This window comes from Lutjanus erythropterus, chromosome 13 (genome assembly GCF_056507025.1).
Source record: "Lutjanus erythropterus isolate fLutEry1 chromosome 13, fLutEry1.hap2, whole genome shotgun sequence".
Taxonomy (NCBI): Eukaryota; Metazoa; Chordata; class Actinopteri; order Lutjaniformes; family Lutjanidae; genus Lutjanus; species Lutjanus erythropterus.
Window position 1 is genome coordinate 37,751,017 of NC_139329.1, and position 10,047 is coordinate 37,761,063.

The following is a 10,047-nucleotide window of genomic DNA, read 5'->3' on the forward strand; positions in this document are numbered from 1 at the left end:
ATATTTAAGTTAACTTAATTTGAAAAGATTAGTTGATTCCTCTAAATTCTTGTATTATTTTAAATCTCACATATTAAAGAAACATACAAAATACAAAAGAATCACATCATTTTAATACTTTATATTATTTCTTTACAGTATTTATGTGTCTGTCCACATGTGTGTGTCCCGCTGTGAGCTGCAGTATATTATCCTGCGGTTACTGCTCTGTTAGGGGTAATTGTACACTAATTACCGTGAAGTTGTAAACCCCTCCTGCTGCCAGCTGATTGGTCAGACCTCCGTGGACATCGGGATCCTGGCCCCGCCCACCGCGGGTGTCCCAGGTATAAGACGCTCCAGGTCAACAGCTGAGAGGACAGAACAGTTTGTGACAGGACTCTACATTCCCCCAAAACACTGAAACTGCTCTTGAGTTCCTCTCCTCTCATTGGTTCATTTTTCTTTTTCTTCTTGTGTCCTGTAAAAGAATTGTCTGTTTTTGGCCTGAAGACGCTTCTGGATTTTTCTTCTTCTTCGTTGGTGTGTGTGGGACTGCATCATGGAGCTGTCGGATATCTCTTTCCCCATCCCCGCTGCAGATGATTTCTATGACGACCCCTGCTTCAACACCAGCGACATGCACTTCTTCGAGGACCTGGACCCGCGGCTGGTCCATGTGGGCCTGCTGAAGCCGGACGACTCCTCCTCTTCATCATCGCCCTCCCCTTCCTCCTCCTCCTCCTCCTCCCCGTCCTCCTTGCTGCACCTCCATCACCACGCCGAGGTGGAGGACGACGAGCACGTCCGCGCCCCCAGCGGGCACCACCAGGCGGGTCGGTGCCTCCTCTGGGCCTGCAAAGCCTGCAAGAGGAAGACCACCAACGCGGACCGGAGGAAGGCGGCCACGCTGCGGGAGCGCCGGCGGCTCAGCAAAGTCAACGACGCCTTCGAGACCCTGAAGCGCTGCACGACCGCCAACCCCAACCAGAGGCTGCCCAAGGTGGAGATCCTGCGCAACGCCATCAGCTATATCGAGTCCCTGCAGGCGCTGCTGCGCGGCGGACAGGACGACGGCTTCTACCCGGTGCTGGAGCACTACAGCGGGGACTCCGACGCCTCCAGCCCCCGCTCCAACTGCTCCGACGGCATGGTGAGTTCAGGGTCTGACAGGTGGCACAGAGGGGGAGAAGAGTGTGTCTGAGCGCGTGGGTCCGTTTGTCTCCAGTGCGTCTTTACGCACGGACAAGCTGCATTTTCTACCACTTAACACTTCAAGTTGGTTTAATTTATTGTTTTTAGTTGTATTAGATTTTTTAAAATTTGCGTTTATCTTAGTGATGACAGAAATTAAAATTCTGACTAACAAATTTCTCGCGTCATTTTTTGGGCCCTGAATTCGACTTTACCTATTAGTTTGAAATAACTTTGGTTGAAAGTCATGTTTTTCTACCTGTATTTTTGTTGTATAACCTCAGTGGTTTTGTGTTTAAACAATGTCAACACTTCGGAAGAAGTGGAGACGCGGGCCTGAAGCTGCACTGAAACCTGACTTTGTAATGATCTGAAGGGCCTCGTTTAGTGGCAGAAGAAAAAGAAATAAAGTATTTATGATATATTTATATTTAGTCAGTGAAGTGTCGGTTATCAGCGCTACATTTGTTGTTTCAACACCATAGTTTTGTAGTTTTAGTCAAAACTAAAGGCTCGGATCGCATCATTTGTCCTAAACAGTGAGAAGATTTCCACGTTCATGTTTTAAAGGAAAATGTTTTAGGTACCAGTCGCGATTTTTAAATGTAAAAACATGTGAGAAGCGGAAAATATTTTAAAAGTTTAATGAAAGTATTGAAACAAATTAAAGTAGGCCTTTAAATTCACTCTGTGATAAAGAATATTGTTAGTTTTGTGATTATTTGATCTAATTTTCGGTTGGCAGCGATTCAAACATTTCAGGAAAAAAGTTTTCAAACATTTTATTTAAAAGACAGAAAAGACAGAACCGTCCATTTAAAAACGACAGAATGTCATGATCTACAATAATTGTCTCATTTATGTACGGAACCGTAAACAGCGTGTTGTGAATTTAATTTCAATATGAATCTTTTTCTACAGTTTTTAAAATTATTTTTCGCACTTGACGTTCAGTGTTTTCTTCTTCTTTAAAATATGAATCCATCCTCCATATTTATTGTTCGTTGTCTCACTTTGCCTTGATGTTTTTCTTTAAAACTGACATTAAGATCACTGTTCCGTGTTGTAATATGTTTTTTTTTCTTCTCTGTGCAGACGGATTTTAACGGACCGACCTGTCAGTCAAACAGAAGAGGAAGTTACGACAGCAGCTCTTATTTCTCCGAGACTCCAAACGGTGAGAAACCTGAATTATAGCGACGATTTTACCCGCTAACAGGCCAATTAGACCGATAATTAAGACAATAAATGACTTTATTCACACCTGGTAGAGATACAAGAGTAGTTCGACAAATAAAACAGGCAGTAAACACAGCGGGATGATAATGAGGCCAATAAAACAATAAAATAAAATGTTTTCTGAAAGTCTCTTCTGTCAGGTAGAAAGAGGTCGAGCTTTAAAAAAACATAACCATTTATGTTTTTTTGTTTTAAATTATGTAAATTGTTAGGATACATTGTTTAACGTATATATCAGTTTAATCCAGACATGAAAAAGCATATTTTGAATATTTTATTTACAGTAAATCCACACTTTTAAAAATATTAAAAAAACAAAACAAAATTATGATATGATATTCTTTATTTAAATAGGAAAATACTGAGGCTTTGTGCAATAATTCAAGTCAAATGTGTTGATGTTGATAAGACTGAAAAGTTAACAAAAGCAATGACAGATTTTTATGTTCTGAAAGTCTTTAAATTCAACAGCTGCGAAATAAATGTAAAAACAAAAAAGTCTATCAGTGACAAATAATAATTGTTGTAAAATAATAATTAAGATAGAAAGTCAGAAATACACAATACTATTTTTTTTTTTACATTATAATGGAATTTTTTAAGTTTATATTGTTTTTTAACACATGGACTGAATACTGTATCTAAACAGGAAAATAATGATGTTTTATGTTATAATTATATTTAAATTGAAGCTGAATATTAGAGTTAAACTGACTCATGGTCGAAAAGTTAAACCAAAGTAAAGAGAGATTAAATTTTGAGGTTCTCTGTTGCAACTTCTGTCTTTATTCTGGCTGCTGTTTTTCAGGATGATTTTGTTGTTTGACTTTAAATATGAAGATGAAATAGATGATTATATTTTATTTATGAACTGTGGTGTTTTGTCCTCTGCAGGTCTGAAGACTGACCGGAGCTCGGTGGTCTCCAGTCTGGACTGTCTGTCCAGCATCGTTGAGCGAATCTCCACCGACAACAGCAGCCTGCTGCCGGCCGCCGAAGGCCCTGGATCCCCACAGACAGACCCGGCCGGTGAGGCGGCGGCAGTGACGGCGGCGGCCCCGGGGCCCGTACAGATCCCCTCCCCGACCGCCAGCCAGGACCCCAACCTGATCTATCAAGTCCTATAGACCTTCACACCTGGGACTTTACAGACCTGAAGCATCCTGTCACACCGTCCAGTCAGACAACACAGATCCACACACTTAACCTGATATATGAAGGGAAGATCATTACCGCCAGGATAATTTCATAATTTGTCAGAAAATGTAAAAAAAAATATTTAAAGAGCTCCCAACTGCATCACACAGTCTTCACACATTATGGAGTTTTATATTTTATATCAAATTTTATAGATTTTATTGTCATGTGCTGATGAAGACCTTGAGATACAGTTGAAAGCTCTGGAAACAAGCTTGAATGTCGGCCTTAACCAAACAAAATTGACAAAATTTTAAAACTTAATTTTCTTTCAGTCTTAATTCAATAGCTGTAAAATAAGGAATGTAAAAAACAAAACAAAAAACTCAGTTTCAGTGACAAATATTAGTTGTTCTAAATAATTACATGATAAGTCAGAATTAGCTCAAATCTAATATCTTATAAGTGAAATTTGGAAAATTTCAGAATACATTTTATTGATCTCACACAAGAAAAATGATGAAAGAGGGAAAGTGAAATACAAAAATATAAATTAAATTAAAAACCAGCAAGTTAAGTTTTAATTTTGGCCTCATATATCAAAAAAAGATGATTTTGTCATTCCACAACTTCCATACATATTTTATTTTTCTGGCGGTAATGATCTTCCATATTGACCCCAGATTCCCTTTCCTGCTGTTAAAATATTGAACAAGTTTTAGATTTTTAGATTAAAACCACTTGAATGCTGGGAAATGTAGTTTTTGCAACATTTTAAAAACCAGTTTACTGATGAATAGAGATCAGTTCAGTTCTTGCTGTATTATTTTTTTATTTTGCTTTAAGTTATGAAGAAATATTTTAAGGCTCAGCTGAGTCATAAATCAGATGGATTTTTCTTCCTTTCTGTGTATTTGATGAAGGACGGAGGCCAAAAAAAAAAGAAAGAAAAAAAACTAAACAAAACATCCATTTACATTCCTCCACGTTCGTCCATCTGAAGTCCTAAAAGCCCCAGCTGTTCAGTTCCCTCAGGAAAAGAAAATAACTGCAATAATCCTGTGATATTTCACAAATATGCCAAACATATAGTGATAAAATAATAAACAACAGAACTTAAACCACAGACAAATACAACTGTGGGAGTCCAAGTCAAACTAAAAAGAAAAAAAAAAAGGATTTCATTTGTCGTTTTCATTCACTGCAGCGGAGGACCATTTTTCTGTTTGTGTACATATTATGTAAATAAGAGCCGATTTGTTCCAACTGAAAGTATTAATTATGTATTTAATGTTTCTGTCTGTATGTGCTTTTGTTTGTTGTGAAAATGTTAAACTTAAACTTTATATTTATACATCTGAAAACTGAGTGACAGTCTAATGACAAATAATAAAATGAACCTGCTTATTTATACAAAAAAACGTGACTCTGCTTTTTAATTTATTTATTTTTAATCTAAGAACGTTTTATGATTAGATGTTTAGGCCTCAGGATAATTACACATTTATATTTTCCTATTCAGGGTAATCAATATACATTTTGTGGGAAAACTACATGGAAAGATTTAATATTTTGGACAAAATGCAACAGAGCATTTAAATATAAAGTTTATTTTAGTTGAACATAAGATATTTAATAACTATGTTTTAAAAACAATTATCTACAGCTATGAATTTACTTTGTGCAACAAGTTTTTGATTTTTTTTTTTACTTTCATTGTCATATTAATACCAGTAATGATCAATGATTGATATATTTTCTTCTGAATGTTTAATTATCTTATTTTTAATCCTTTCAGACTGTGATCACTGCGGTGGACAGTTATTTAAAAGCCATCTTACATGTGCATATGCATTTTGATCATATAGTTGACTGCATCATCCCAAACGCTGCCACCTACTGGCCACTTCTATGAACCAAAACAATATTTTGTGACGATTTGTTCCTTTATGTTAACAGGAAGCATCTTTATTTTATGTTAAAATGCAGCAAAGTACAAAGGGTGGGTTGCCAGTTTTCACAGAATTTGAACAATGCTTCTGACTTAATGTTACTAGTACTTGAAGAGTCATGGACAATATTTTTCTCTTATTTATATTTGTAGGAAATGTTGGTAACAAAGTTTCATTCAACATTTCCATTCAACAGTATGAAAACAAAAATGTAAACAAACAAACAAAAAAAAAGTTTTACCTTAAAAAAGTTGTCGTATGAGCTTTAGGTAATAAATAATGATTAAAAACAACCTTTTTCCAGTCAAATAAACTTGATATTAATTCAGTTGCACCTGAGAAAACATATTCAGTAACCTGAAGATATTAAGTTGAACCAACAACTCTTCAGTCACTGATGAACATGACAAACAACTGCTCCTCTTACAGACACTTTGTTTCAGCAGCAAAGACAAAATGTGAATCTGCCTCCAGTGAATTAGTTAAAGAAATAATAATAAAAAAGATTCACAGTGAAAATTCCACAACTTATCTTAAATACATTAGAGATACAGAGAATTTTCTTTGTGTGTTTTCATCAAACTGTAAAATGGAGGATTAGAGTTGTAACTCAAACAATGCATGATGGGAAGTCTGCTAATATGCAGGTCATGTTTCTGTAGAAATTTAATTCACTGAGTTGATTTCACATTATTTTCAAGTCAAAGGACTTCTTCAGTTGAAAACTCATGTTGTCCACCTGAGTGGACATTTTAAAACTGAGTGTTTAAAAATGTTGATGGTTGAAGAAAAAAAAAAAAAAAAAACTCTGAGGAGGTTAGAATTCAGTTTATTTTGAGTTTTGTGGCTCAAAAACCATTTTCTTTTAAACTGTCATTGAAGTCATTGGAGAGATCAGTTGTAATTTGACGATAATCTCTGTAAGTTTGTATAAAATACAGTTTTTAGATGTGTTTCTCCAAAAGCACTGTGTGTTTAAAAGTCTGGGTTTTATTTAACAAAACGGTCAACCTGTTAACATTTTTAACTGGAGGTGCAGGAGCGCCATCATGTGACTGCACAGAAGAACAGCAGGTGTCTCTGCACTGAATCTGTCAAGCCTTTAATAACTCGGCTCCTGTCTTCTCAGTCTTCCTGTGGTTTAAAAGATCTAAAAGATTTTTACAAACTCCCGTCAACTGAATATTTTACTGTTTTGAAATCACTCACTACTTTAACATACATGAGTTCACAGAACGTTCACTCCAGAGTCTAACTTCAAGTGTTGGGAAAGAAGAGTTTTGCAAGATACCAATTTTTTCACAATGGAAGAAGCTGAACTACAAAAACGATAGTTCAAACTATAAAAACATAACAAAAAAACCTTACACACCAGAACTTTAGAAAAAAGTTTTGTCAGTATCATGTCTTTGTTTAAGTATAGCTGCTGTGATTCTTCTTCAGGCTCAGATTCAGTTTATCCATGATTACAGTGTCGCCATGTGAGTTGAGCAACATCTGACCTTTTGCACATTGACTACACAAAGTTCAGGTGTGCGGTGGAGGCTGTGGGATGAATGCACTGCCTGGGCATGAAAAAGACGAGCAGCGCTGCTCACATGGTATTCAATTACAGCAGAGAGACGATCATAAAACATACTCAAAATGAATAATTCCTTTCCTTCATGGCTCCAAGCTATTTGCAGTTTTAGTCATTAATACTAAACAAATGCAAAGTAATTTAACTAACTTGAATCACTAATATGAGTTTAGATCAGCTATGAACAAGCTACTGCAAAATGTACTTAAACTACTAGTTCAGTTCACAAATCAAAACACTGGCAGCTCTCTGTCACACGAGCCAAGTTTCCATCCAAATGTAGCGCAATTTTTTTTTTATTGTACTTAAATGTAAATAACACCATCTGTTACTGTTGTGAGAGTCTTTGGAAGCAGGAACATTGAGAAAGAGTTGGGGGAACCGTCAGTGACGCCGTTCAAATTGTTGAATCTAAGCCTGAGGAAGAATCGTCACGGCCGTATTTAAACAAGTACACGACACACCCTGCATTACAATTATATACCGTTTCTTTTTAGTACATACTGCAGCTGCCCTTAAAAAGTGTGTACTGTTTCATGCAGTGTGTCACCCTGAACTGATCCTCACAAAGGATTGTGGGTCAGAATATACAGAAAAACATGCTGGCTTGTCCTGGTATTTTTGGAACGCTGTATTTGACAGACTATGTACTGGGACATACTAAATCTTTTTGTCTGGCATACTAAATAGTATGGTAGTATGGGTATTTGTTAGCCATAAGCCGAGAATAAATACACTCTACTGCAAAGATGTCATACACATTTTTAGCTTGTGTGTGACTTGTGAACAAGTGTGCACTTTTTGCAATGAACTCTTTATATTTTGTTGTAATTTTGTGTCTTTTTTTCCCAACATATGTTTGAGCAACATCTTCTAACTTTTTCAAACTCTCTCTCTCTCTCTCTATTAGGGAGCTTTGTTTCTACTTCCTTCAGTGTGAAGTCACTGGTAGCTGCCAAAGCTGCTTTCAAACACTGAACGACAGCAGGACTGTGAAGCCGGCTGGAATTTAGGAGCCTTTAATTTTACACCTGGGTAAAAACTGATCTAAACAAATCAACAAAAACTCAGGAGCCTCTAAGTTATTGAGAGCAAAATGTAGAGGGATTCTTTAGTTTAACACATTCCTTCTAAACTTTAGATTTGAAATTCTGGTCCCAGCCTAAATCTTTACAGGCATCAGACTGACATGACGCCTCCTCACCGTTCAGAGGTTTCTGTCAGACTGGACTCTGCTGGGTTTTATAAACTCGTACCTGCACACAGCAGGTGTTCACAATCAGCAACCGCACACCTGTTTCCTCTTCTCTTAATCAGGTGGTGAACAATCAGGGGGAGAATATTTAGAAATCTTAGAAATTCAAGCTTCAAAAAACACATCTAATAAAGCATAATGATGACATCTCAAACATTAATCACTAAGAACTGGTGGATCTCTGTTAGCCTGCAACATTTTCTGCATGAAAATGTTTTAATTAGTTACCTTTTTTTTTCTTTTTCTCAAAACACTCATTGCTTTTGCAGGAACACCAAATTGTTCCTTCAGGAACCCTTTTCTACCATTGAGTTGACTGATGACCCCTGACTATATGACATATTTTATGCAAATCTCAAATTTTATTCAACGCAGAACATCTGATGAACTGTGCAAATAACCCAGACAGAGACACAATACCTGCAGGAAGTTTGTGTAAAACAAACAATTTGGTTGAATTTTGATGAGAGAGATGAGTTTTTTTTTTTTTTTTTACATTTTTAGGAACTTTTTTACGCCATTATCTGTCTATGTTGTGCATGTTATATTCATTTGTAACAACCACACATACAGAATAGGTTTCTGTTGGACAAATTTAATGTTTTCTTTTCCCTGAAGCTTGTCATTGTTTTATTACCTCTAGGGTTGTTTTTAACTGTTGAAGGCTCCGTGAATACAGTTTGTTTTCAGGTCTTTACTGTTACCCTTTCTTTATATATGTTTTAAATTTTACTAATATTTTATTCTCTTTTATTTCTTCATTTTATATCTATCTTCTGTTGTATTATTTTAGTCTTTATTATTCTTGTTCACTTGTAAGTGTTTTATTTTCATATTTTAGGAGCCAGTTAATAAACAAGCATTAATAATGACTTGATTTACCAGAAAAAATAAGTAAACCTTAAAAGGCCCATAACTAGTTCTAAACTAAAACACTGTTTTAAACTGTTTTAATTTAAAAATGACTTGTACAGTTTTAGTTTTATTTGACAGTATTGATACTGACCTTGTTGTGGATGATTAGATGGAGGATTAAAGCTGCTCCAGGACGTCCAACAGGCAGCTTTAACTTGTGCTCACTGCTGTTTGTGAGGGAACATGGACTGTTTATAAGATCTAAATCAAAGGAGGACAAACTTTTTCCCTTCAAGAGCTGAAAAACTGAAAATTACTGTTGGGCCATGAGCCAAAAGCACAAACCTGATGTGTTGTACAGATACAACATGATACTAAGATCCCAGGTTCCATTAACTTCCTGTGCAAAGAGTCGCTCTATATATGAGTGTTTAGGATGCTCTTCTCAGGACCAGAGGAGAAAAACACGACACATGCTGCTGTTTGTTGTCAAGATACTGAATTACCTACAAATACATCCAACCTTTTATCTTGTAGGACTTAACTAAAGCACCAGATCTATAAGCTTCTGAATGTCTGCAGGATGCACTCAGAGCTTGGTAATACAGATTTTTATGCACCCTGGGCTTGATATGAGCTGCAAAATACAATTCCTTCAGAGGAAAAGTCGTATGATTACCTTTAAAAGGTAAAGGTATCTGGACTGTGCTGGTTTGCCTGGTGTGGTTTGCTGTGCACCTGCATGTGGAGAAGTATTACACGACAGTTAGGTGTGTTTGTGTGCTGTGTTAGTGAGTGTGTGCAGGTGGAGGGGAGCACGTGGTGAAACAGATATTTGATGAAGGCTAACCCTCCTG

The 10,047-nt window shown here is 36.5% G+C and overlaps 1 protein-coding gene across 1 annotated transcript; it reads left to right on the forward strand.

The window, feature by feature from the left end:
• The first annotated feature begins 248 nt into the window (after window positions 1-248).
• On the forward strand, window positions 249-4,314 carry myod1 (myogenic differentiation 1). Its single transcript, XM_084733743.1, has 4 exons — window positions 249-1,132; window positions 2,269-2,350; window positions 2,476-2,478; window positions 3,307-4,314. The coding sequence occupies exons 1-4, from the start codon at window positions 542-544 to the stop codon at window positions 3,537-3,539; spliced, it is 909 nt and encodes a 302-aa protein (XP_084589869.1). The 5' UTR covers window positions 249-541; the 3' UTR covers window positions 3,540-4,314.
• The last annotated feature ends 5,733 nt before the right edge of the window (window positions 4,315-10,047 follow it).